The sequence below is a fragment of the Meles meles genome, chromosome 12, assembly GCF_922984935.1.
Source record: "Meles meles chromosome 12, mMelMel3.1 paternal haplotype, whole genome shotgun sequence".
Lineage (NCBI taxonomy): Eukaryota > Metazoa > Chordata > Mammalia > Carnivora > Mustelidae > Meles > Meles meles.
In genome coordinates, this window is record NC_060077.1 from 92119789 (window position 1) to 92146886 (window position 27098).

The 27098-nt window shown below is 53.9% G+C and overlaps 1 protein-coding gene across 3 annotated transcripts; it reads left to right on the forward strand.

Annotated features, from left to right (window-relative positions):
• Positions 1-402: 402 nt before the first annotated feature.
• On the forward strand, positions 403-19068 carry CNDP2 (carnosine dipeptidase 2). Of its 3 annotated transcripts, none has more exons than XM_046024676.1 (12): positions 403-433; positions 3138-3228; positions 4326-4469; positions 7825-7987; positions 10062-10150; positions 11708-11908; positions 12928-13012; positions 13916-14076; positions 15938-16102; positions 17169-17310; positions 17512-17659; positions 18575-19068. In XM_046024676.1, the coding sequence occupies exons 2-12, from the start codon at positions 3169-3171 to the stop codon at positions 18636-18638; spliced, it is 1422 nt and encodes a 473-aa protein (XP_045880632.1). In that variant the 5' UTR covers positions 403-433; positions 3138-3168; the 3' UTR covers positions 18639-19068. The 3 variants fall into 3 exon arrangements, with proteins under 3 accessions (XP_045880632.1, XP_045880631.1, XP_045880634.1); XM_046024675.1 differs by having other exon boundaries at positions 418-480; XM_046024678.1 differs by lacking the exon at positions 403-433 and adding an exon at positions 1106-1124.
• The last annotated feature ends 8030 nt before the right edge of the window (positions 19069-27098 follow it).

The window sequence follows — 27098 nt, forward strand, 5'->3', positions numbered from 1 at the left end:
TCCCCGGACCAGCCTGAGAGGCCCGAGGGTGGGGCGTGGACCTGCTCCCGGGACCTCAGGACCTCATGGTCCACGGACCAGAACCCCGCCTGGCAGAACCCGGCGAGAAGGGAGAAGCGGGCTCGGGGGTGGGGGGCTGGGGTTCTGGCCTGGGAAACCTGCCCCCGCCGGACCCGGGAGCCGGAGGACAGGGCGGGCGGGGAGTCGCCGGCTCTCCAACAAGCCCGGTGATTGGTGAGCGGGGCGGGGCGGGGCGACGTGGGGCGGGGCGAGGCCCATTCTGCAGACGAGGCCTGGGATTGGTGGGCAGGGAGGGACGCCCCTCCAGCCCTCCGAACGAGGCCGGGGATTGGTGGGCGGGGCGGCGGGAGGCGGGCCCGCGCTAGGGGCGTGACCAGGCACGTGGTGCGGAACCGGCGCGGCGGCCGCTGCGGTGAGGGGCTTACGCGGGCGGAGTCGAGCGGGACCGGGCGAGCTCGGGTAGGGCCGGGGCGGGCGGGCCCCGGGGGACGGCGGGAGTCGCGCCTCGGCTTGTGGGAGGGGGACGCCGCCTGGCCCGCCGCCCGTTCCGCGTGGCCGGCAGGGACGGGGAGGGCGGGCGTCCCCGTTGGAAGAAGGCCTTCCCGAGGGTCCGGGGCGCTGCGGGCTGCCAGCGGCGGGAAGGGCGCGCAGGGGCGTCAGCTGCTCGCCCCTGACGCCCCGCAGGCACAGAGCCCTTCCCGGCGGGGGCCGGGGTCGGGGTCGCTGGGTCCCGCCGGCGTTTGAGGCCGGGAGGCTGCGGCGTTCGGGCGGGGGCGGCTCGCTCGGTCCTGTCCTCAGCGGCTTCCTGGTCTGGAAGATGGAGCTGGTCCTGCCCCCGGGCGGGGTCCCCGCCGCACCCCCGGGTGGGGACGGTCTTCCTCGTGCTGACGCGGTGTCGCCAGCTGCCCCTCCCGTGTGCACGGACGAGTGGCGAAGGAGGGTTTGTACACCTGTTTGGGATCAAGCCCCGGAGTGCGCGCGTTGGAGGTTCCTGCCCCGGTTTCCCTGGCTTCTGTGGGTTTAAAGCCAGGATCCGTGCGTCTCTTTACTCCGCGATGTGCCCTGAATTCCGGAGGGACGAGGACCGGGTCGCTCAGACCTAAGTCAGTCGTAGGCATCGCTTGAGGGGCCCAGGTGCTGCCGGTCTCATTTGGCCTTGCCTCTCCCTGGCCTCATCATTTACGTAATGTCACCCCCGCCCCCAGGACATTTTAGAGCTCCTGGCATTTATTTTGGCCACTCCCCCGAATCGCTTTTACCTTCATCCGTGGGATTCACGGGGGGGGGGGGGGGGGGGGGGCAGCGGGCTGGGGACTGGATGGGGAGGAGTGACAGGTTGGGACAGGAATAACCCAGACTTGAGTGGGAGGGTGAAATTGGCCCTGGCTTGACCTCCCTGGACTAGGTTACTAATTCCGAGAAGGAGTTACTTTTTAGCCAGCAGCCCTGGGGACTTGGCATGGAGAGCTGAGCAGGCCGGTCTCTGTTGAGTCCTTGGGAAAAGTGCAACTTGGGTAGTTGCATATTGGGATGAACCAATGGAAGGCCATTGGTTAATTTTTCTTTTCTTTTCTTTTTTTTTTAAGATTGTGTTTGTCAGAGAGAGAGCACAAGCAGGGGAAGTGGCAGGCAGAGAGAGAAGCAGGCTCCCCACTGAGCAAGGAGCCCAGTGTGGGACTCTCTCCCAGCATCCTGGGATCCTGACCTGAGCGGAAGCAGACGCCTCATGGACTGAGGCACCCAGGTGTCCTGCCATTCGTTAATTTGGCTGCACTAATGAGAGTGTGCACAGTGAGCTTGGGATTTGTGCTGTATCATGACCAGGGACCTGAAGGAAAAGTGCCCAGGGTAGTGAATTGTCATAGATAGCTTCCTTGTTTGCATTATTGGTGACAGATGAAAATTTGATTTACTAGTGCTCATGAAATGCCTCTCCAGCATTGGCCTGTCTTGTCTTTCAGATAAAAGCCTCAGCTGAAGCAGGCTAGGCTGGCTAGGAGGTTTGTAAATATTTTAAGCCCAGTGGTGGTTGTTTGGAGAGGAGGAAGGAGGCTCTGAGAACTGGGTGGTTTGCCCTGCCCTTACCGAAGTCCTGCTGCACACGGATTGAGGGTAACTTCCTTAATCCGCTCCACAGCTGCCAGGCCTGATGTCACTATACAGTCACTCCTCTGTTGAGCAATCACTTTGGAATCCCATACCCAGAAAAAAGTACTCTCTGTCTACAGTGTGTTCGTCCACAGGCCTTGGAACTACCTAGATATTGTAGGATCTTGGGACTACAGCTGCATTTCTGACATCCTTGGTATCACTGTGGTCTGGCGGACCTCCTCCCATGGCTGCTTCGGGCCAGTCTTGCCACTTGATGGAATTTGAAATGTCAGTTGGAGGGTGGAGACAATTTCGGAAGTCCCCAAACCAGGATCCTTTTTGTTTCCGATACATTCCCATTTTAAAGATGACCAGTGAGATGATTTCCTTTCCCCTGCATTTGCAAGGTGGAGCAGAGTGTATTGGGCCCCACACAGGATAGCAGATGCACTCTGGGGGGAGGCTGTGGTTTCCACCGAGGTTCCTTTAGCTTAATCAGGCCTTTGTGGGGGTGTCACGTGTTGCCTTTGACTGTTGGGCTCAGATTATCAACTTTTAAAACAATCTATCTATCTCTCCTTGGGTTTTGTTTGCTGTGTTGTGGGTTTGTGACCGTAGCAGGATGTGACAAACTTTTGCTGGCATCCTTGGAGTGACTAATTCCTCTGTGGTAATAGTAAATGGGAAGTTTTCTGTGTGCTTTCCAAAAAATTTGAGTGCTGGTAAGTCAGTGTTACAAGGAACTACCTGCTTCTAATTTTCATCACATGGTCTTCAGCTCAGACCCTTTCTTCGGTTATGTGCATTTTGACACATAATTTTGTGCACATTTTCCTTCTAAGAAAAGAGAAGGAGATCACTGTGAGACCCTAACTGCTTCCACAAGCTTCTCTGCTCACTTCCTGGAGTCCTCGTGATGGCCTCGAGGGCGGAGCAGCCCTTTATCAGTTTAAATAGGAGGCATCCGGACTGCCGCTCAGTCAGGCCGTCCACTGGCAGTACTGACCGGTGCTTTTTCCTTCCAGGAGCCTTCAAGGTGTGCGATCTGGTTGAAAGATGTCCGCCCTCACTACCCTGTTTAAGTATGTCGATCAAAATCAGGATCGCTACGTTAAGGTAAGGGAACGTTTATTGTAGTAAACGTTAAAATTAGGTTTAATCCAGCAGGTCTCAGAGGAACTTTCAAAAACAAGTAGGAGCTGTGCCATTTAAATTAAATTAATTAAAAAATACTGTCTAGACAGAGTGAGACAAATACTGCATGATTTCACTTATATGTGGACTCTTGAAAAGTTGAAGGTTCAGAAGCAGGAATTGGAATGGTGGCTCCTGGGGCCTGGCGGCAAGGGGGAGAGGTCAGTCAAAGGGTCCGGGCTTCAGTTATGAGTAAATTCTAGGGATTGACTGTAACAGCCTGGTGACGGTGGTTAATAGTACAATGTTACACGTAGAGTTCGCTGAGACAGGGCGCTGAGACAGCTCTCTCACCACACGAAAGAAATGGTAACCAGAAAGTGTATGTGGATTAGCTAGAGGTCTTCTCCTCTGCCTCATCGTAATAGTATGCAAGGTATACTTTTAGCTTTTGACAAAAAATATATATTTTTCCAGAAATAGTAGAGCTAATGAGAGATTTTTATTTCATCTTCATGTACAATTTCTTGTGGTACATAGAGACTAAAGAAATTGAACTTTCTTTTTGCATTTCATCTGTTTTAAATGATTTGGTAATTTTGTAAATTAAATCTGTTTCTTGACATTAAAGAACTGTGCTTTAAAGTTATTCTCAGAAGACATTTCAGATGAAATCTTGACTCTCAGTCTAACAATTATACTGCAAAGAACTTGGCCATAGTGAGCATGAATAACAAACTAACTTAGACTGTGAAAATGTTGGATATTTTCTCTATGTTGTAGTTGTAATTTTGTTAGATTCAGTTATAAACTTATTTATGGAACTTTGTACATTTCACATTCATCTCATGCTTAATGGTTAAAAACACACAATCTGACATTTTTCTGTTATACTGTAGTTCTTGATACAGCCAGGTTTTTCTAAATGTTAAACAAAAAACAAATGTGATCGCTCTTTTCTTCGACATCTAGCCATCATGTTAAAAATGGACTGGTTGCAGGCAGCAAATTTGTGAATACCTTTCTTCCTTAAAGGAGCACCTTTCCAGAATCCCTTTTTGCTTATTTTCCACAAACAGAAACTCGCAGAATGGGTCGCCATCCAGAGTGTATCTGCGTGGCCCGAGAAGAGAGGCGAGATCAGGAAGATGATGGAAGTTGCCGCTGCAGAGATCAAGCAGTTGGGTGGCTCGGTGGAATTGGTAGATATTGGAAAACAGAAGGTACGGCGCTGGTGCTCTGGGAATGACAGAACCACAGTTAACAGACCTGCCTAAGGACCCAGCATGCTCTTTTTTTTTTTTTTCTAAGATTTATCTATTTGAGAGAGAGAGGGCACGTATGAGCTGGGGAAGGGGCAGAGGGAGAGGGAGAGACAATCTCAAGCAGACTCCCTGTTGAATGTGGAGCCCAACATGGGGCTCGATCTCATGACCCTGAGATCATGACCGGAGCTGAAATTAAGAGTTGGACGCTCAGTCAGCTGGGCCACCAGGCATGTAGGACTCAGCATGTTCTTAAACCATCTTTTGCTTCAGATAATCTGCTTGTCTTTAAAACAAATAAAAAAGTCCTGATTGTGGTACTAAACTGTATAATTTTCTCAGCTGGATGGGGGCAAAGCTTTTGTAATACTCAGCATTTTTCTTCAAGTGTTGCGGTTACTCAGAAGTAAGTTAATGTCGGGGCACCTGGGTCGCTCAGTGGGTTAAGCGTCTGACTTTTGATCCCAGCTCAGGTCTTGATCACCGGGTTGTGAGTTCAAGCCCTGGGTTGGGTTCCATGCTGGGTGTGGAGCCTACTTTAAAAAAAAAAAAGAAGAAGTAATGCCATGGCCACTCTTTGAAAAGCACTGAGATTGCCCCCTAGAAAGCCGTGTGCATTCGAACTAGGTAGTTGTACACTGTCTGTGTAGGTGTAAAAGGGATAAAGACCCCCACTCACTGTGCTGTGCCCCCTGCATCCCAGCTGGTAGGAACAGCACTTTTATATGAGTTTGTTCCCGAAAAAGAGCTGCTGAGCCTGGGGGCCCAGCTGCATTTTACTGTAGGATTCTGACCCGTGACATTGATTCATTTTCTTCCTGCCGTGAATGAACCATCTCACTGATGGTATATTATTTCAGTTTTTTAGTTCCAGAGGATTTTAAGTCCCGTACTAATGGCATGCGTCATGTCATGTATTTTCCAAGTTTGTAATATTCTTTTATATTACCGGGGTGACAGGGTTTGGCTTATCTCGGTTCTCTTGCCTGGTGACGGAAGTGTCCGCTGGTATTACAGTCTTGGGGTTTTATTTGTGGACATTCAGTGGCATCTGGTCTTTTCATAAAGAGAAGAACCCAGAGGCCCAGGTGGGCTGTGTCTGCTCTGGGCACCCACAATCAGTTGATGGTGAAGGAGATTGAAACATGGGTCTCCTGATTCCCACTCAGTATTGTACGTATGAGATTTCATTTGACCAGAAATGTAATAATTGACCTGAGATACACTGTATCTTCCTGGCACTTTCCCCACTTGATATTTTCTTGAGAAGCATAATTGATTTGCTCCCCTTCCCTTTTTTCCTAATATAGTAAAAAACAACCAAACAAAAATCTAGGTGTCAAACAACGTACAAGAGTTGTTTCGTTGCAATAGATTTATTCTAGTTAACACTCACCCGGTAGTGCCTGTCTTCAGAAAGAGCCTTCCGCAGCAGACAAATGACTGCGGCCCTCCCGAATTACGTAAAGCCTATTCTTATCAAGGAACTGACTGATTTCGTCACAGTTAGAAAAGTTCTGCAAAGATCCTTGTAGTGTGAGGTGATAGTCTTTGGAGCTTCTCCTGCCGTCACTTCATGTCACAGCAGTGATCCATGTTTTAGGAAGACGTGATGACTTGGGACAGGTGTGGAGATGGAGTTGGGTGTCATCACAGGTACGTGCAGAAGCTGGGGCATCCTCAGGCTTCTGGGGGAACAGTGACATTTGGAGCTAAGGTCTTAGTGACAGACCTCAGAGCCTGGGCCCCTGGTGGGCAAGGCTTGCAGGTGGGCATGGACGGTGGGGAAAGCTGCAGGCGGGCATGGATGGTGGGGAAGGCTGCTGGCGGGCTCTTTGGTATCGGGCCCACTGCCTAGGCTGCTGCAGGTAACGTCAAGTCGGGCCTGTCTGCTGCCGAGCTGCTGCCCAGGCAGGAGGATGGAAAGGGTGCGTGGCCAGGACATGTGGGGGACCTGGTCACTGGGGGCCTGACCTCCAGACAGAAGTGCTGAGGAAATGGGACAGTCATGGCTTGTGAGCAAGCAGTGAGGTGAGGGACGAAGTGGACCAAGTGTAGAGGATGGACTCAGGCCCGTCGGGCACCGGGGCCGTGAGCGTAGGGCTGGGAACTGGAGCAGGGAGGTGGCCGCGGGGATGGGGCAGGAGCAGGGAGCCGTGTGGCATCCTTGTCGAAGACATTTGCCCAGACAGGTCCTCCAGGAGAGCGGTACCCGTACGTGGTAGCCCCGTAAGCACGTGACTGTGTTTCTAGCCAGACATCCTTCTTCCCTGTGGCAAGCAGTTAGGGATGCCAGGGCAGAGATTTGCAGTTTGTAGTCTGAATTTCAGCACAAATTTATCTGTGGGCCTAATTGGCATCTCAGAAAAACAGTAAAGTATTTCGGTATTTTAGCTATATTGAGTAGAAATTTACTTGGAGAAAATCAGTCATTGAAAAATCATGGTTCTCCTGAGGCCAGTGGTGGGCCATAGTGCCACAGGTCATGTGTGACCAAGGCTGTGAGTCTAAGGAACTATTCTTTGCCCCTCGTGGCTGGGGCTGTCCTCTGGGAAGCAGTGCGCGAACCCAGCCCTGGGAGTGCTTCACGTTGTGGGGGGCACCTTGAGTCAGTCCCAGGGCTGCACCGCGGTGCTGGGGCTTACCCAGAGTTACTGAGGTGAGTGTTTCCGAGTGCAGTTCGCTGGAAAGACAGATCCTGCAAGAATCCTGGCGGCCTGCACGCTACCTAGAGCACCTGTCCACTCAGTGCTCTGACTGGTACCCTGATACCCCGCCCCCTGCACTCCTGATTTTAGGGGCTTGTGGGGGACTGGTTCTGCATGAGGAGGGAGCTCCTGCCTCTCACTGCTGGTGTTAGTGCGGCTGCTGCAAAGTCTGTTCCCTTCTGTCCCCGTCTGCCTCCTTTTCGGTGCACAGTTGTGACCCACGTGCAAAATTTCAAAGAATCTCCTGCTTTAAGAAGATGGTGGTAGTTTTCATCCATTATTTAAAAATAATGAGCAAAGTTGTGCCCCAAACTTAGTCTTCATAATATGCTTTCTTAAAGTAAAAGTTAAAAAAAAAATCAGCTTTTAAAAATTCACCAAACCGCCTACAGTTGGTGAACGTTATGCAGTCTAAGTGCTCTGGATTATGGGGAAGGAATGTCTTGTCCAATACTGATGCAGCGGAACACTGTGTTCTTGAACTCTACGATATAGGCTGATTGATAAGAACACATAAAATGGTCCAGGTACTTTAATAATATCTACCATAAGCACCCAGTTTTTTTAAACAAAGGCTGTCCTCGATTGCTTCCTTCTTGACTCAGCTCCCTGATGGCTCTGAGATTCCGCTCCCTCCCATTTTACTCGGCAAGCTGGGCTCCAACCCGCAGAAGAAAACCGTGTGTATTTACGGACACCTGGACGTGCAGCCGGCAGCCCTGGAGGATGGCTGGGACAGCGAGCCCTTCACCTTGGTGGAGCGCGACGGTAAGGGACACTTTCCTCCAGAGAAGCCTTCCTGCTCTTCTACCTGAGGGGATGCGCTGGCTGGGGACGTAATGATCACTTGGGAATGGTCCTCGAGCCCCGCCCGGGCCATGCACCCACGGGCACTTGAGACTGTCTGCCTAGGACCCACTCCAGGCTGCCCTCCCTTCTTCCTGACCCCTCTGGTATGGGGCCTCTTCCTGCCTTCATTCCTGAGTCTCCACGTCTCCGTACCTGACGGTCTTTGGCCAGATGAGGAAGCCCCTTCACTTGTGTGTCGCCCCCTTGGGCTAAGTCTGGACTCTCTGTAATCACAGTCCTTATAACTGGATGCGCTGGGTTTCTGTCCAGACCTTTCCCTGGCTCGGGGTCAGCTTGTCTGTTACTGTGCACGCTCGAGGAAACTTGTCACTTGCAGCAACGTCACTGAGGGAATTCGGTTCCGCACCACGGTCGCATCACAGCGCGGGTGGTCGCTGACTTCCCGCTAGGCCCCCGCTGAGCGTTAGCCCCGCACGGCCACGGCTGTTCCCCTTGCCACTGTCTGGAACGGAATTCTGTGTCTCTGCTCTCCGACCTGCCCTTCCTCCTTGCTCCCCCCGCAGTGCCCGCGGGGCTCCTCTTCAGCCAACACACGCCCCTTACCGAGAGCTCGCCTGTTGCTTGTTGAAGTCGTGAGTCCTCCTCCCCTCTTTTCCCTGCTCCGTGAGGGCCTCAGTGCCATGTGTCTCTCCCTGACACCTCTCGGGAGACTCAGCAGGGTTCCTCTGTCCCTCCCACGCGTCTCTCCTCAGCACTGCTCTGGCCGCTGTGCCAGGTGACCCCGGCTTCTGCCCCAGCACTGCTCACCCACTGTCCTTCCGGGAGGCCTCCCACTCCCTCTTTCCCCCATCTGACGGACAGACAAGCACCCGCGGTAGGGTCTCGGGCGTGGATGAAGCTGGGGTAACACCTCGTCCCACAGATAAGCTTCTTTGGTCAGCTGGTGGCACCCTGTCCTTGTCAGGGGGCCCTGGGAGGGAGGGAGCACAACGCCTTGGGCACCTCTGTCCCGCACAGTGTCGGAATGTCGGAGTGAGTGATTCAGTCAGTGCTTATCACAGGAGCAAGGATGCGTTTTAGGAGAATTCTATAGCTTTTTGTGAGAAGTGAGTTTAGTTTATAGAAAGAAATTCCCAAAGTGGCGGTGGCTGGAAGCATCCTGCTGCTTCAGAGCGGTCTTGCTGAAACCGCCAAATACTAAAAACCCGTTGGAAATGAGCAAGTCCGAGGCCTGGCCGTGACAGACCTGGCCAGAGAGGGACTGAGCCCTGAGCACGCCTTGGCCTGAGTGCTGTCCTTCCTCCGGCCTGGTCCCCCTCTGATGAGCTTCTGCATCATATGACAGGGCAGGGAGCAGGGTCTGGACTCAACGGCCCAGTGACCTTTGTGGTGGCCAGTGCCCACCAGCCTTTGTTAGGGGTCGCAGGAGTGGGTGTGCAGGGGGTGATCCTGAGACTAACGACATGGAGGAGAAGCAGTAGCGAACGTGTCCTTTGGTTTTCAAAGGGGTAACGTGGAGAAGTAAATCATGAATCTATTCTTCTTCTTACCAAATTAGGTGTCACAGTTGGGGTTATGTGAGATTTCTAGTTCTCTCTTGATGATGGTGCACTGTGGGTCCTACATATGACCAGGTTGCCTACCTTATCTGCTACCAGCTGGTGGAGGCGTAGATTGGAAGGAGTGAGTCGGCGGGCAGTGCCCCTTGGAGCAGGCTCAGCAGTCTCCGGCCGGGGTCAGCAGGGACAGGCGCGCTGGCCAACGGTGTGTCTGCTGGCAGGAGGGGAGCGGAGCTGGGAGCAGCCACGGGCTCGCTCTGAGTGATCATGGACAGTTCTCTGGCAGGGTCTCACAGTACCTGAGGAGTGGGATTCGGGACTCTGACAGAATGAAAACGGGGCTTCCGCTTGGAAGAGGGGGTCTCGGGCCAGCTGCCCGTGGGGCACTGACATGCTGTCAGCTGAGCACCAGCGACACGCTTTCTTGTCTGTGCCCTTGGCATTGTAACTGGGTTTGCTGATTGCTGTTCCAGGCAGATTGTATGGGAGAGGCGCAACCGACGATAAGGGGCCAGTGGCCGGCTGGCTGAATGCCCTGGAAGCCTTCCAGAAGACTAATCAGGTACTTGAATAACATCTAACTGCGTTGCTCCAGCAGAGCGGTACAAAGCAGGGCTGTGTGTTCCCAGAACAGCCAGTAAAGATCAAAGATCCCTGGGATATGAGAAGGCAAGGTCCCCCAAAACTGTATCAGCACAGTGGGATCAGAGGTAAGATTGTAGGTTTGTTCTCCAGCTTTAGGAATTATAATTGTTTTATAGTTGCCCGGAGGTCATAGTACTGATGACTCAGCGGGACCCCAGCCAGCCCCTGAAATTCGAGTTTTAGCCGCAGGCTCTGCCACCGAGATGCCTCACCCAGAGGCTAAGTCGTGGGTGGTGTGGGAGTGGGCGGCCCCTAGCTTTCTCAGGGTGGTTTTTATCCTCCTGAAAAATTCTTATTTTTTGAGATACATTTCCTTAACTGAAATACCTGCCCCTGTCTAAAGTTTGTAAAATAGGAAAGTAGGGAGGAACAGGGCGCCCAGACTTCTAGCTGTCAGAGGCTTTGTATTTTGTTACTTACTGATCTTTTCAGCTGTCTTTAACCTGCTCCTCACCGCTGTGTCGACTGTTTCTGCATCGTGCTTGATCTTGTACCGCGATAAAATAAGAAAAACGAGACAAGCATTTTTGTCAGAGGGCGGGCGAGTGGTGGGTCTGGAGAGGGCCTGGGACTCTGTCATTTTGCCCGGGAGGGAGCATAGGCTCAGAACCTCCACCTGACTCGACTCAGAGACTGGGAAGGCTCCCGCTTCTCCAGGGCCCCCTGGGATCTGGGGGTGACCGAGAGGAGGGCGGCTTCACTTGTGTCCTCCACATGCCAGGTCCCAGGAAAGGTTGTGCTCAGGAGGCAGAAGCAGGGGGCGACCGAGGGGGTGCAGAGGGCTGTCTGGGGGCAGTTCTGAACAAGGACCCCAGGGATTTGTGTCCACACGGGGACTCTGCCATTTTGTAGCTTGTGTGACCTTCGGCAAGTCACCTCGCTTGGGTGCCTCTCCGTGCACTCTTCTGTGGAAGGGCCGCCTCCCTGCACGGCGCCAGGGAGCCTGGGAGACAGCGCAGGAGCCAAGCGGGGCGGCACCTTGCGCTTACCGAGGGCTCTGCGGGAGAAGGGCCTTCAGCACGTGGAAGGTGGGGGGTCGCGGTGCGGAGCGCCCAGGCATGGGAGCAGGCGCCCTCTTGCTCTCGTGTGCGGGGGTGGTGGCCAGTCCCTGCCACACTGTGTTGTGGCCTGTGGTGTGGAGAGAGTCACTCGGGCTTCCCTGGAGACTCCTGATCGGTGCTGGGGTGCGCAGGGGTCCCTGCGGGTAGGAAGTGTGGTCACACCGTGGCATCCTTGGCAGGAGTCCGCAGTGCGGGTGGGGCTGCGGCCGGCTCCATGCGTGTCCCCTGACTGCCCAGCACGTGAGGACTGAGGGTCACCACAGGGCGCACACAGCCCACACGATGGGTCTGGAGGAAGTTGAGTGTTTGAGATTTGTGATTGCAAAGCATCTGGTGACTTCCTGTGTGCAGTGCCTCAGAAAGAAGAGCACATGAGAACTGAAGGCCTCTCGACTCTCATTTCCCTCCCGCAGGAAATCCCGGTCAATGTCCGGTTCTGTCTGGAAGGCATGGAGGAGTCGGGCTCCGAAGGCTTGGACGACCTGATTTTTTCCCGGAAAGACACGTTCTTCAAAGACGTGGACTACGTCTGCATCTCTGACAACTACTGGCTGGGGAAGAAGAAGCCCTGCATCACCTACGGGCTCAGGGGCATTTGCTACTTTTTCATTGAGGTAGCGTGTCGAGTTCTCCGTGTTCTGTGGCGTCTCTTCCCCGCCCGTAGTCTCCCTTGTCCTTCCGTAGCAGGAGGGGGCCCGCATGTGATGGAGAGTCCCGGAGCCTTCTCCGTGGGCCGGGTCTTCGTGTGACTCCCCTTCCAGATTGTGCAGCCAGAGTCCGTTCCGTGCCACCTTGAGCTGCTGGCTGTTTGGAGAGTTGCCTTGGAGCAGATGAGGAAAGACGAGCTGCTGTAGCCATTTAAGAGCGGACTTGAGCAAACCCTGCAGGAAACGTACTGTTAAAGACTGGGATGTTCGTCTTTCAGCCCTTAGTTCTGCCTAGACCAGAGATCGCGAGGGGACCGGGTGGCTGTGCTCGACGCAGACGCCGGGCGCAGGGGCAGCGCGGGAGGGCCGGGCTCAGCGGAGCCCGCGTCCCTTCCACAGACGAGGCTGGGTCCAGCACACTGGGTGGACTGGTTCCTGTCAGGGAGTCTGTGGAGGCTGGAAATGCCAGCGTCATCGTCACTGCTGCCCTGAGCCCTTCGGCTCTCCAGACGACAGCAGTCTGACAAGAGCCCCGGGGCTGTGGTCAGTCACTCCCACTTTGCCATTTCACAGGTGTGGAGACTCGGGCCTGGCGAGGCCCCACACCCGACGCTGGTCCCAGGCTAGCGAGGGGGAGCAGGGGCAGGTGGTGGCTGCAGGTCCTCAGGCTCAAGGTCCTCACAGGCCTTTCACGGGGGGCGTCCGTGGTGCGCGTCCTCTTTCGGCAGAACGCTGGGTCTCTGAAGCCGTGTGTGCACCGGTGGGCAGCACCCCCGCTTCCCCCGGTCAGCCTTCCCAAAAGAGCATTTCTTTGGTTGCTGCCAAAGTTTTGTAATTTCGGAAATGCCTTGCTTTGTTCCTCGAGGGAACAGATTGTGATTTTGAGGATTGTCAGATCTCGTGAATGTTCTTCGTTCACTGTGCTGTCACGTGGCCAGGCCGGGTTCCCGCCGAGCGGCTGACGGAGGGCTCTCTGTGTCCGCCAGGTGGAGTGCAGTGACAAAGACCTGCATTCAGGCGTGTACGGGGGCTCGGTGCACGAGGCCATGGCAGATCTCATCACGTTGATGGGTAAGCACGGGTTCCACTCACTGCCCGGTGACTTGGCAGAGAAGCCGGAGTGGCCTTGTTTCAGGCTGTCCTCAGCATTTGGTGCTGTCGCCGTCCTTTGTGGACTGCTTTTGTCTCTTTCCCTGTTGCTGCTTCTTTCCGTTCGCCGTTTCCTTTGGAAGGTGAAGATGCTTCATTTCTGCCTCTGTCGCCCTGGACCCCTCTGTGTGTCACTAAACCTTGCCTTACCCCAGGGACCCAACCCGGGCAGTCCCTGGCTCCGTCATCCCTGTCTGAGCGGGCCCTAGGATCCCAGGACACAGTTGTATTTTCCGTCCCTTGGAGGGCACCTGCCCCGGTCTGTTTGGCGCCCCAGCGAGGGCCCCCTCTGCTCCGCCCTATGGGAGGGAGGCCCAGCCCCGTCCTCCCGGCATCCTGCTGGTCTAAGGCTGACGAAACTTTGCCTCACCCCGGATTAGCCTAAGCTCTGTCCCCTTCCCTCTTGGAGGACAGCCACCGTACGTGCAGCCTGTTGTTTCCGGCACGGGAGCCTGTTCTGCTCTGTTCATCTCAGACTCCTTCCCTTGGGAGCCGCTAGTTCCTAACGCAACCTGGATTAAAAAAGAACTCTTGATCAGTGTAGTGGCTTTTACAGGAAGCCTGCCAGAGGCAGTCTGCTTGGTCTGTCTCCTGGTCTGTGACGGGGACAGGTCACCCCCCTTCTGCGTCTCCGTGTTACAGTGGGGAGACGCTACTGCTCCCCTCGCTGGGTCGTTTAGACGTTTAACTGATTGTTCCTAGGCAGGGCTTGAGTGCTCTGCCAGGAACCGTAACTGCTGGGGCGGGGGCCCCCCGTCCCCCGTGGGAGCGCTGCTGCGTTTCTGCCGCCTGCCCGGTGAGCACCCCTCCTCTGTGCCCTCCCAGGCTGTCTGGTGGACAAGAAAGGAAAGATCCTTATCCCCGGCGTCAACGAGGCAGTGGCCCCTGTGACGGAGGAGGAGCTGGAGCTCTACGACCAGATCGACTTTGACCTGGAGGAGTACGCCAGGGACGTGGGGGCGGAGACTCTGCTGCACAGCTGCAAGGTGGGCGCCCCCACCCGGCCTGTCCGCCCGCACAGCCTTCCAGCGCGCCTGTGCGGGGGACTCCCACGGGCAGGAGCCTGGGATGCCGGCAGAGATCGGGCGTCTGTGTGTGTCCCCGAGCCCTCAGGAGGTCCTGATGCTGGAAAGCAGCACGTTACCAGGCTTGGAATTGGAAGGAGGAGGTTTTTAAAAATGTCACGTGTTGACTTTTGACAACTCAGGAGCTGGCGAACATACGCAGAGAACACGCAGTAGCAGGCAGCTTCTGCCTGATTTGCGTTTGCAAAATGATGTTTTACCCCTGGGCACAGAGATGATTGAAGGTGTCCCCAACAGCCGGGGAGCAAAGTGGAGAGCATTGGCTCAAAGTAGTTACTTAACTCTGAAGAAAAAATGGTGGTGGCATTTTTCTCTTAATTCGTCTAGTTCTTGGCTTGTGTGGCACGAGCGTGCGTTTGCATCGATGTAGCCGTTAGGAGAACTGCAGCCACAGGCAAGAGGGATCTGGCCAGGCCCAGCCCGTGAGCTTCCTCTGGCCAGGAGACAGATGGGCAGGGAAGCGTGACAGAGCGTGGAGGCCACTCCAGGGCCAGAGGAGGCTGGTAGGGGTCAGCAGGGGCGAGCGCCAGGGCAGGGCGCAGGGAGCCCGGCTGACGGTGGGGCGGACTCGGACTGAAAAGGCCCGGTGTGCAGGCCCGTGGTGTCCCAAGGAGCGCGTGTGCTTTCCTGGGAGATGGCAGACGTGACGGGTTTGAGCCGAGGGAGGAGCTGATGAGCCCTCCGTGGCGGGCAAGTGGCGGCAGAGGCGATGGGGGTCGGAGCGGGGGCAGCGAGGCGGGAGAGCGGCCGGGCGGCTGCAGGGGAGAGGCTGGAGCTGGGGGTGTGGCACGGGGCGGCCCGGGAGCGTCTGGAAGCCACACGGGGAGGGCTGATGAGCCCCAGTGGAGCAGGAGTTTGCAGGTGGCGCTGGGGGCTGCTGGCAGGAGGGGCCCGAGGCCAGGAGAGATTAGTCCAGGGCGAGGGTGTGTCTGGGAAGGCTGGTTTCTGAACAGACTCCTGTTGCCCCTGCCTTGTCGCCTAGCAGTCAGCGTCTGTGTGTGAGCCGTTTGCCTTTCGGGCCACGTGTCTCCCTTCCCGTCTCACTGGCCTATTTGGTTCACAGAGGGGAAGTCCACACATGAGGTGGCTGAGTCCCTGAGGAGCCTGGAGCCACGTCACCTTTCTCCTTGCCAGCCTCTCGTTCGCGTGGCCACGTGGCCTCTTCGGACTTGTCTTGCGCCACTGCTGGGGCACAGTGGGCGTGAGAGGCAGTGGTCTCAGGCGCATGTGTGGAGATGATGGCCGCTCTGGGCCCTCTTGGCAGAGGGTGGCGATGCTTGTCGTGGTCCCTGGGCCCAGGGCTCCGTGGTCCTGGCTCTGTCCCCGTAGGAGCTACCCCTGCACTCCGTTCCCCTGGGAGGCGGGAAGCTCACAGGTGGCCTGCGCCGCGCTGCCCTCTCTCTCCTGGTTCCTGGTGCCTCTGGCCCCGCAGGAGCTCTGACATAGGTGGGCTCATGACTTGCCTTGAATTCCGCGGGGCTGGTGGGCACCCCATGGCTCTCCTGGCCACCAGCAGTGAGGCTGGGAGACGCCACGCTTGAGGCTTCGGAGTGTGACAGGGCCCCCGCAATGTGCTGTGTCAAAGCAGGTTCCTGAGCACATTCGGGGCAGGCTTGTGTCTCAGCCCTCCGGGGTCGGTACTTGATGCCCATGATGGTGTGGACCCCAGGCCGCGGGCCGCTTGGTGGAACTTCTCAGATGCCATTGTCGTCTCCTTCGTAAGCAGACAGTTGTCCCTGACCCCTTTTCTTGTTTTCTGCAGAAAGACATCCTGATGCACCGATGGCGGTACCCGTCCCTCTCCCTTCATGGGATCGAAGGCGCCTTTTCTGGGTCAGGGGCTAAGACCGTGATTCCTAGGAAAGTGGTTGGCAAGTTCTCCATCAGGCTCGTGCCCAACATGACTCCGGAAGTCGTCAGTGAGCAGGCACGTGAGGGAGCTGGGACGTGGCTGGGGGCGGCTTCTCCATGGCGGACTCAGAGCACGAAGACTTTCAGGAGGACACTGAACCCCAGACCCACACTTCCCTATTTCTTGACTCCTGGCAACCCCGTACTTGCCGGAATAAGCAGTTCAGAAACTGATCAGAGATAAAGGCCATATAAAAAGCATCACGTGTGACCTTTGTCACTGCTGAGACATGCTAAAACCTGACCCTTGACCTCATCGTAAGGCTTTCGGGGAGATGCCAGCTTTGGGCCAAGTATGTTACAGGGAGAACCCATAGGAGTTGCGTCTGGGCCAATGTGAGGAGTGGAAGGGCATGATTCCAGAGGGGGCAGTCACCCTGCCCTCATCTGAGATTTCCTGGAGAGATGGCACCAAGGACTTCCTTACTGCAGGGAAACTGAGGCCTGAGTTCGTCATCAGATGAGCCCCAGTCGGCGCCGGGCTCCAGTGTTGGTCTGCATATGATGACTGACGTACAGCACATCAAGGGATTTTTTGTTTGTTTTGTTTTGTTTTTTAAAGATTTTATATATTTATTTGACAGACAGAGGTCACAAGTAGGCAGAGAAACAGGCAGAGAGAGAGGAGGAAGCAGGCTCCCCACGGAGCAGAGAGCCCGATGCGGGGCTCGATCCCAGAATCCTGGGATCATGACCCGAGCCGAAGGCAGAGGCTTTAACTCACTGAGCCAGCCAGGCGCCCCAAGGGATGTTTTTTAAAGACTTGATTTAAACATCATCCTGTGGGAACATCTGTAAAGGGTGGGTTGCTTGAATGAAAGTGTTACCTTTTAGCTTCAAATTGTTGGATTTGTTTCTTGATGAAATCCCTTACTTTGTTACCACAGTCGTGCTCAGTATTCGCAGCAGGAAGCGAGAGACGAGACCCGTCGTAGACTCTGTAAACTGGTGTAGACGGGTGTAGGCTTACTGTAGACTCGTTGCGGGCCCCCCTCAACCCCCCTCTAGACCCCCCTGCAGAGGGACCTCGGCACCGGCTCAGAGGCCAGGCTACAGTGCGGTGTGTCTCGTTTGTGACGCAGGTCACGAGCTACCTGACGAAGAAGTTTGCCGACCTGCATAGCCCCAACAAGTTCAAGGTGTACATGGGCCATGGTGGGAAGCCCTGGGTGTCTGACTTCAACCACCCTCATTACATGGCAGGGAGAAGAGCCTTGAAAACGGGTGAGACTTCTCCTGGGGAAGCAGGCAAGGGCCCTGGGGAGAGCCCCAGGGTGGGGCCGTGCCAGCCGCCCACCTGGAGAGCGGGGCTGCCGTCCCCGAGCCACACCTGGGGTTCGGACCCCTGTCGCTGGGTAGTAGGCGCCGCGGGTCCCCAGCCTCACCTCCTGAAAGCTCACCGTGGCCTTTGCTCTTCTCCCCCAGTGTTTGGTGTCGAGCCCGACCTGACCAGGGAAGGTGGCAGCATTCCTGTGACTCTGACCTTTCAGGAGGCTACAGGGAAGAACGTCATGCTGCTGCCGGTGGGCTCAGCGGACGACGGTGCCCACTCCCAGAACGAGAAGCTCAACAGGTGAGGCTCTGGGTCCTGTGTCCTGCCCCTGCGTTCATTTCCTCATGGCTGCCCATGAGAAACTCGTGAGAGCCTGGGTGTGCCCTCCCTCCTCCTCCCTCCCCATCTCCTTCCTCCCCACCTGTTTGGCTGCTTTGAGAGGAGAGCAGGAGGGGGCAGGGAGGGCCCCCAAGGGCAGTGGTCTGCTTGCTGCCGTCTTGTCTTTGGGGTAGCGAGCACCTCCAGTGGGAGGCAGGGACAGGCCCTGGGGCGGGGGCGGGGCGGGGTCTTCACAGCAGGGTTCAGCCAGTGCCCGTGTTTGTCTCAGGACATCATCACGGACCCCTAAAGAAACTCCGTGCTTTGCGTGTTTGGAAAGTCAGTGTCCTTGCTGGTCCCAAGCCCCCTCTGTATGTTTCTGGCTGATGCAGACATGAGGCGGGCTCTTCAGCCAACAGGGGTAGAAGGTGGTCCCTGAGTTAGCGCTGTGAGGAGGAGGGTCCAGGCAGGCAGGGAGGACCCATGGCTGATACGAAGAGCCAAGAAGGACAGCGAACAGGAGCCGTCCAGGGGTCATGGGGGTGGGCTAGTCACCGGCTAAGACAGAGGCCAAGGGGAGGGACAGAGACCTGGGTATCCAGGCACAGGGGAGGCCTCTTATCCAAACAAAGGGAGGGGCTGGGAGCAAAGTGAGGCTTTTCTTCTTAAGTCCTGGGTGCTGGGTTGGACCCATGTCCTCGGTTAGACCATGACCAGGACAGGTCCCTAATGGGGCAGGTGGACTGAACTCACACTTGAGAACCAGGTGGCCAAATTCTCAAGGCCAGCGAACTAAAGGCCAGCAAGCCAGGACAGTGGGACTCCTGGAAAGGAAGCCGGGCGCATGCCTGGACCACTGGACAGTAGCCGACACGCCGGCCTGTTCTTCTCCATCAGGCTGAACTACATAGAAGGAACCAAAATGCTGGCTGCCTACCTGCACGAGGTGTCCCAGCTGTAGGAGCAAGGAGCACTGCCCCTGTCCCCTGCCCGTCCCTGCCACTCAGGACCATGCAGCTCAGCGCTCTCCTCACCCTCTCGTCCGGCACACGCGGAGTGACCACTGCGTTCCCGGAGGTGGGCAGCGTGAGCCTGAGAACAGGCAGGATCCAGCACACGACTGTGGGGTGTGGCTGCCGGCCAGCTGGGCTGCACGGAGCCCTCAGTGCGGGCTGGCCCGTCCCTGCCTCCTGACTCGGGTGCGTGCGGTGGGGAGATTTAGTCGGGGGCACCCGGGGCCGCCTCTTCTGATCCTTTGCCCTCATGTGGGTTCCGTCCTGCTCATACTACCTGAAGCCAGTACCGGTGTCTCTGTCTTCTCTTTATTATGATTCCTCAAAACCTAAACTTTGTTCTCAGTACGTGCTGCCAAATAAAAAAGTAGAAATGAAGCCTCTGGGAGAGTTCCTGCCCGTCGGACTCACTGGGGGGTACGCTGTCCTTTGTGGGGGGCATTGGGGGGCGGGGGGCAGCGGGGAGGGCCTGGCACCTGCCTTCTCTCCCCAGCGCACACAAGGAAAGGCGGGTGGTGGTGCTCGTCCCTGGGTCCGCCCACCCAACACTGAATGGGGCGGGATGGTGACACGGGCAGCGGTTCTGAGAGCCCTGGGTCCTCTGCAGTGTGCTCGGAAGCCCCTGTCCCCTGCAGCCTCTTTAGCTTCCTCCCGGCGTCCCCGTCCCTCCCCCATCCGACACCACTCGCTCACCGGGGACACTCGTGTGGCTCAGTCCTCTGAGCCACCACGCTTGGGGACTTTGTGCCTCCGCTCTGGTTCCTAGTCGGGGCGTAGAGTCGTGTGGCGCGGACGAGACTGCGCTTCTTGTCATGAAGCGTTGCCGAAGCTGCTTTGTGCTGGGGGTGGCCTCGGACGTGCAGAATCCAGAGCTCGCCCTGTGCTGCTGCTCCCCTGCGGGCAGCTGGCCCCGACCGAAGTGCAGCCGCCCGGTCTCCTGTAGAGGAAGGCAGAACTCGGCGGCCACGTCCTCCGCCCAGAAGACAACGAGCTCAGAGGAACCTTTCCAGCCCGAAGGAACTTGAGTGTCTCCACGTGCCGGCGGGAAATGCAAGTTCGCTCCACCCTTGTCGCTTTCAGGAACGGCGCCAGGAGAAGATGACAGACACGTCAGAATCCTTAACTATGTGCGTTAGTGAGGACATAGGCCAGTCCACTGGGACCGGAGCCTTTGCCGCTGTGGCCGTTAACGCGTTTCTCCTCGTCAAGCCCGCGCAGGTAGGCCGGGCTGGCGCGGCAGCTCCTCTGTCCCTGGGGCCCGGTCCCCTCCGTGTCATCTCCTGCTCCTCGGTGGCTGCTCCAGTTCCTGTGGCCCGAGCCCCATCTCAGCCTGTGCTTTGGGCGCAGTGCAGACCGGCCCGGTCCCCTCCTCGGCCTCGTACTCTCCGGAGGTCACGTGGCCGCCCCTTCCTGCGTGGCGGGGGGCGGGGGGGATGCATGCAGGAAATGGGTCTGGCTCCTGTTGCCGTCGCTCCGTGGGCCAGGAAGACATGCTGGGAATTGCGCCGTGACTCCGCCATGACGTTCATCCCAAGGCCGTCAGAGAGAAACACTGCGTAGCCTCAGATAGGGAAGGGCTCATGGAGGACGCTTCGTGAACCCACTCAGAGAAAATCGTAATGGTGTCATCCTCTGCAGCTTCCGGGAGCCGGCTGCTTGGGGATCAGGAAACAAGCCTGATCGAAGGCTGTTCACACCTTCCTTTCTTTGCCTTTGCACTGTTTCCCATCAACATGCTGACAGTGGGCCAGTTGGGGCTCTCAAGAGAGCCCAGTACAGTCCAAGTTCCTTTCAAGTTCACGGCCAGGTTCATAAATCACCTGTGTTTAGGAGAACCTGTTACTCTGTGGCCTAAGACAATGGCCCCTGTAGGAATGCTGCATAAAAAGATGGTTTGCAGAATTCCACTGGCCTGTGTTCTTTGAAATGGCCTTTGTGGAGAGGCGGCTTCTGTGCACACCTTGAACAGTCATTTAGGAAGAAGAAAAGTTCTTGGAATAACGGGGTCATGGCCAAAGCCTACTCAAGAGGGAACGGTGTGGACTTTGACCCAGGTGTTGGTGGACACGGTCCTGTGGCCCCACCTGTGCATGTGGGAGAGATCAGAGATCAACCCTGCCCACGATAACCCTTGGAGATCCGGATTCACGGTCTGGTGTGTTTGGAAAGATCTCTCTAGGTGACTTGGAGACAGCCCATTAGCGATGGAACTGTGTCTCCCCCCAGCCCCCAAGTGTATCACTCCCAGTATCTCAGAATGTGATCTTACGAGGATATTGGGTCCTTGCAGATGCAATTAATTATGACAAGGCCACACTGGAGTGGGCCGGCCCTAATCCCACGTGACTGATGTCCTCGCGGAAAGGGGACAATTGGACACAGATGCACACATGGGGGGAAGGGCATGTGAGGACGAAAGTGGAGATCGGGTGGTGTGTTCACAGGATTAGGAACACCAACCTCCCAGCAGCTGGAAGAGGCCAGGAAGAGGTTCTCCCTCAGCCCGTAGAAGGCACCAATCCTCCCAACACCCTGATTTGGGGCTTCCAGGCTTTGGAACTGGGGGACAATAGATTTCTGTGGTTTAAGCCTCCCCCAGTCTGCGTCATGTCCTTGCAGCAGCCCGGGCGGGCTAACACGCGGCCTGTAATGCTGATCGAGCTCACGTGTAGCTTTTGTCACAAGGGCCCCCGAAGACAGAGCAGAGGCTCTACACCTGCCCCAGGTCATACGCTGTGTTCCTGTTGCTTCTGTCTCATCTCTGCTGGCCTTGGGCACACACACTTGCTTCCCCTCAAGGGCCACCCCTCCACATGCGCTCCAAGAAGCACCTGTTGACGCAGCCCGAGCTGCCCTGCTGGTCGTCAGTGACATCAGATGACTTCCAGGCCACTGCCTCATCCCATTATCTGTGCGTATGAGATGCATTGTCTCTTCCTGGGCCTTCAAACTGAATGAGTGTCTCTGGAGCATCTTTGTTTTCCAAATGTGAATGGTCCACTGTAGCAGCCTTGTTTGCTTGTCTGTCCCAGGGCAGGGGCAGGGGCGGGGGCGCAGACAAGCCCTGTGCCCAGAAGTAGTGAATACAGCCGCCGGGGACCTGAATGAGAGCCTCTTCCCCTTTCCTTTGAGGTCCAGGGAAATTGCTAGAGGCTACAGACGCCAGCCTAATGAATCCCAAACTCAGAAGAATGGTGAGTAGACCCTCCGATGACCAGAGTCGCGGGTCCGGAGCGCTAGACCTCTTCTGCCTTAGCAGCGTGTGCGCGCGGCTAGTGTGGCAGGCGGGTCAGGCGGATGCCCACGGGGCCCTCGCGATGCAGCCCCGGAAACGTTCCTAGGTGCTCCCAGTCTCCCCGTGGGGAGGGGGTGTGTGGAAGCTTCTCCAGGGCTTCTGCAGCGCCTGGCATGCGCTTGTGCAGGGAGCAGTGGAGGCCGCCGTGGGTGTGGATGTGGCCCAGCAGCTGCTCCAGGCGGGGCGAGCTGGGGCACGGGCAGGGCGAGCTGGGGCACCGGCGGGCGCTTTTCCGTGCTCCTTTTTCCTTCCACCGAAAGCATGTTCCTACTGAGTGTTCCTAGCCATTGAAGGCAGAAGGTGAGGTGCCTCCTGTAGGGGAAGACGGCGCATGTGGAGAGCCCTGCATGTGCCTTTCCCGCAAGCCCCGAACTCTCCCCGCCGCCCTCACCGTCTGCGGGCCTAGTTTGGGGTGGAGGCCCAGGAATCTGCATTTTAAGGGTGTCATTCAGTGATTTTTCGTGTATCCACGGATACGTGCGACCATCACCACAGTTGATTTTAGGATGTTTTCACGAGCTCGTTAAAGAAGTCCCGTACCCTGAACAATGACTTCCTATTCCCTGGTCCCTGCCTCCAGCCCCGGGCAGCCCCACAGCTGCTTGGATCTCTTTTAGGGCTCCTTAGGGCAGGCAGGCAGGCAGCTATTTAATAGGAAGCACTTCTAAGGAAACAAAATTAAAATGTATGATTCCAACAAACTCCAAATTCCACTTTTTAGCGCAGAGGGCGATCAGGTGAGATTTTCTGGGATGCTGGCTTTGGAGCATTGTTAGCTGGCAGTGGGTGTGATTCTGATGGATTCCTGCTTTGCAGTTGGGGTGACTCTGGTGACGGCCCTGGGCGTTCTGGTCAACTTCCTTCGCGGCCCGCACAGCCGCAGGCGGGAAAAGGTGTCCGTGCACACGCCACTGCCTTGGACTCTCGGAAGTTTGCATCAGGTGGTCCGGCTTTGGTTTGCAGGGCTTTGGGAGAAAGGGAAGTTTGAGTTCGTAGTGATTCCAAGTCAGAGGGTGGGCGAAAATTGGAAACGTTAGTTTGGAGAGTTGTAGCTAGTTATTGGAGGGAACAGTTATTGGGGACCCAGCCTGGTTTGTAGTGGGCAACCGTGGGCGGGGCGAGGCTGGGTCCTCCACCGTTCTTCGCTGAAACACGGTGTCCTCTCCGCCATCACCTGCATTTCTAGCAGACGTCGCAGTAGCATTAATTCGTTCGTAAAGTAAGTCCAGTCGCATTACACTTGGCCTGCTTATTTATGGAAGTGCAGCAAGAACAGCGATTGGTCACAGGCTCTTTCTAAGTCTGCTCCACTAGAACTTTTAGTAAAGAGTCTCAGAATAGACTTTTAAAATCTCCCTAGACCAGAAAGTCAAGTCAAGGACTTGCCATCATTCTTCATTTCCAAGTACCTATAGATCTGGGAGAATCCCTCCCTTCCTGAGGCTCCCCATATCTATTTTTAAATAATAATTCTTTTATTGGATATAAATAACATGCAGTGTTATTTTCGAGTGTACAATGTAATGATTCAGCAGCCCTAGGTACTGCTCAGTGCTCCCTGTGATAAGCATAATCACCAGGGTTATTACCGTGATATTGACTATTTCGTAGTTTATGCTGTACTTTTCATCTGTCAGTTATTTATTTTGTAACTGGAAGTTTGTACCTCTTAATTCCTTCTATAAATTTCATCCATCCCCTACCTCCCCTCTGGCAACCACCAGTTGGTTCTCTGGATTTAAAGTCTGTTTTTTTTCTTTGTTTGTTTTGGTTTTCAGATTCCACATATAAATGAAACCATACGGTATTCATATTTGAAGTCTCCTGGGTCTGCCAGAAAGTGTCCATCCTTACTCGCCTGTCAGATTAGAAACCCTGTAAGCAAGGGACCAGGCTGGCTTGGGGGTGCTCTACTGGTTTGGAAAAGTCAGTTTTAGTTCTTTCAAACTGGGCATATCTGGCTCTAGGCGCAGTGTTCTCAAATCTGGCCGTCCAGTCAAGGTCTTGGTGATCAGTGTTTTAAACTATATTCTCTTACGAGGAGGACAGATTCCTATGTAATACACGCATTTGCCTATATGTAAAATATATAGGCACAGATACGTGAATTATCGTGCGGTGAAAATAAGAGCACTCAGTAAGAGTTTACAAACTGTGGAGGGATCAGGCAGGGAGAAAAGCATAAATGTTTCAATTCTGTTTACACAGGTAATTTACCAGATTACTGTAAGTTAAAGATACCTTAAGAAAAGAGAAAAAAGGGTTTCCTTAAATCTTAAAGGAATCAGCTTTATTTCAACCGAAAAGTTGAAAAAAGGCGGTCATTCTCATCAGTTCCTCCAGTTTCCTGTAGTCAAGTTTTGCTTTGCTTGATTCTGGATAAGAAGTTTCGTGATCTCATCAGCCCTTCCTTACCCTGGAAATCCACGCTCAGCCGCGTGGCAGGGTCACGGACTGGTGAAGTCCCGGCGCAGAGTCCTTGCTGCTGCTGCTGACGGATACTCTGGGAGAAGAACCAGAGCGAGGCCATCCCCGCCAGTGAGGAAGACTGAGAAAGGGTCGTGGCTAACCATGCTCGAAAGCTCGTTTCAGACTGACTGAAGCAAAAAGGAAATTTGGTTATTTCTGAGGAACATGGCATTTCAGATTAAACGTTGGGAATGTGATGGATTCTATGTACAGTAAAAACATGGACAGATTTCTAGAACATTTATGCAATATTTGAAATACTTATACTAGTAACCATACAAAGACAACCTGAAGAAAGTTAAACATCACTTTTGTTTGACAATGCTTCTCATGTAATTTAACTTATCATAGACCTAATTATAATTTAGTTAATTATAGTTAATATCACTCCCAATCTTTAGAGATTGTCCAGGGACCCTCTGGAAAAATCCCCAAATTGGGTCTAAGTCAAAGTCTTCATTTAGAATTTGACTTGGAAGTTGTCAAAAATATCCAGAGGTTTAAAACCTGATTAAATATGATCAGCGTTCATGTGAAATAATATTTGGTTTTCTATTCAACCAGAGTAACAATTTAAACATTTCAAGGGCAAATCAGGAAGTCACATAGTTTGGGGGGAAGGAGGAGGAAGAAGAAGGAAAAACGCTTTAGTTCTTTCAATATTGAAAAGACCCAGCTTTCTTAAGGGATCAAAGACCTGATAAAGGCAACGTGCAGCACAGGAGACCATTTTGATAAGACACGTAATCTTTATTTTCTGGGCAGATTGCTCAACACGTAAAGAGCAATCTTTCATAATAATCCAAGAAAATCTTGTTCCTTGAATTGAGAAAGAATATTCAGTTGTAGTTTTACATAGTCACACTGTTGATAATAAAACTTAAAAAAACTTATAATAAATTCATTTACTTTTATCCAGTTTCACCACACAAAATAGGGTGTTCTTTCTTTTTTCCCAACTTTTGATACTTGTTTTTTTTTAATTTTTTATTTTCCTGTTTTTTAAATTTTGAAACAAAAAACTTTAGATAACCCGAAACTAGGGCAGAATTTTTCTTTTAGTAAGAACACATCTTCACACCTTATATTCCTTTTTTTTTTTAACCAGGAACATATCTTACTTTTGTTGTGTTCTTTGTGTATAAGGTTTCTTTCTTAACCCTAATTGCTCTCAGCAGTTTCACTTACATATGTAGATTAGAATTCTTAACCCTTGAAACTTTGATATCTAGTGAACACCAGTAAGAGTTGTGAGCTGGTTCTTACACACGGACTCTGTAGTTCAGCAACTTTGTGAATCCATCATTTCACAGTTCTTACAGGCCTGTGTTTCCTGATAGTACAGCTGACTTTCAGTGTGGCAAAAGAATATATCTACCAACAGACTCATCTCTCTTTTGTCTCTCTGTGATAAGAAGCCAAGAATAGATAAACTTATGTTTAAAACTTATGGTTTTTTGTTGTTGTTGTTGTTGCTTATTTGTTTATTTACAGCATAATACTGTTCATTGTTTTGGCATCACACCCAGTGCTCCATGCAGTACGTGCCCTCCCTATTACCCACCACCTGGTTCCTCAACCTCCCACCCCCCGCCCCTTCAAAACCCTCTGGTTGTTTTTCAGAGTCCATAGTCTCTCATGGTTCATCTCCCCTTCCAGTTTCCCTCAACTCCCTCTCCTCTCCATCTCCCCATGTCCTCCATGTTATTTGTTATGCTCCACAAATAAGTGAGACCATATGATACTTGACTCTCTCTGCTTGATGTATTTCGCTCAGCATCATCTCTTCCAGTCCCGTCCATGTTGCTACAAAAGTTGGGTATTCATCCTTTCTGATGGAGGCATAATACTCCATCGTGTATATGGACCACATCTTCCTTATCCATTCGTCTGTTGAAGGGCATCTTGGTTCTTTCCACAGTTTGGCGACCGTAGCCATTGCTGCAATAAACATTGGGGAACAGATGGCCCTTCTTTTCACTACATCTGTATCTTTGGGGTAAATACCCAGCAGTGCAATTGCAGGGTCATAGGGAAGTTCTATTCTTAATTTCTTCAGGAATCTCCACGCCGTTCTCCAGAGTGGCTGCACTAACTTGCATTCCCACCAACAGTGTAAGAGGGTTCCCCTTTCTCCACATCCTCTCCAACACACGTTGTTTCCTGTCTTGCTAATTTTGGCCATTCTAACTGGTGTCAGGTGGTATCTCACTGTGGTTTAAATTTGAATCTCCCTAATGGCTAGTGATGATGAACATTTTTTCATGTGTCTGATAGCCATTTGTATGTCTTCGTTGGAGAAGTGTCTGTTCATATCTTCTGCCCATTTTTTGATATGATTATCTGTTTTGTGTGTGTTGAGTTTGAGAAGTTCTTTATAGATCCTGGATATCAACCTTTTGTCTGTACTGTCATTTGCAAATATCTTCTCCCATTCCGTGGGTTACCTTTTTGTTTTGTTGACTGTTTCCTTTGCTGTGCAGAAGCTTTTGATCTTGATGAAGTCCCAAAAGTTCATTTTGGCTTTTGTTTCCATTGCCTTTGGAGACATATCTTGAAAGAAGTTGCTGTGGCTGATATCGAAGAGGTTACTGCCTATGTTCTCCTCTAGGATTCTGATAGATTCCTGTCTCACGTTGAGGTC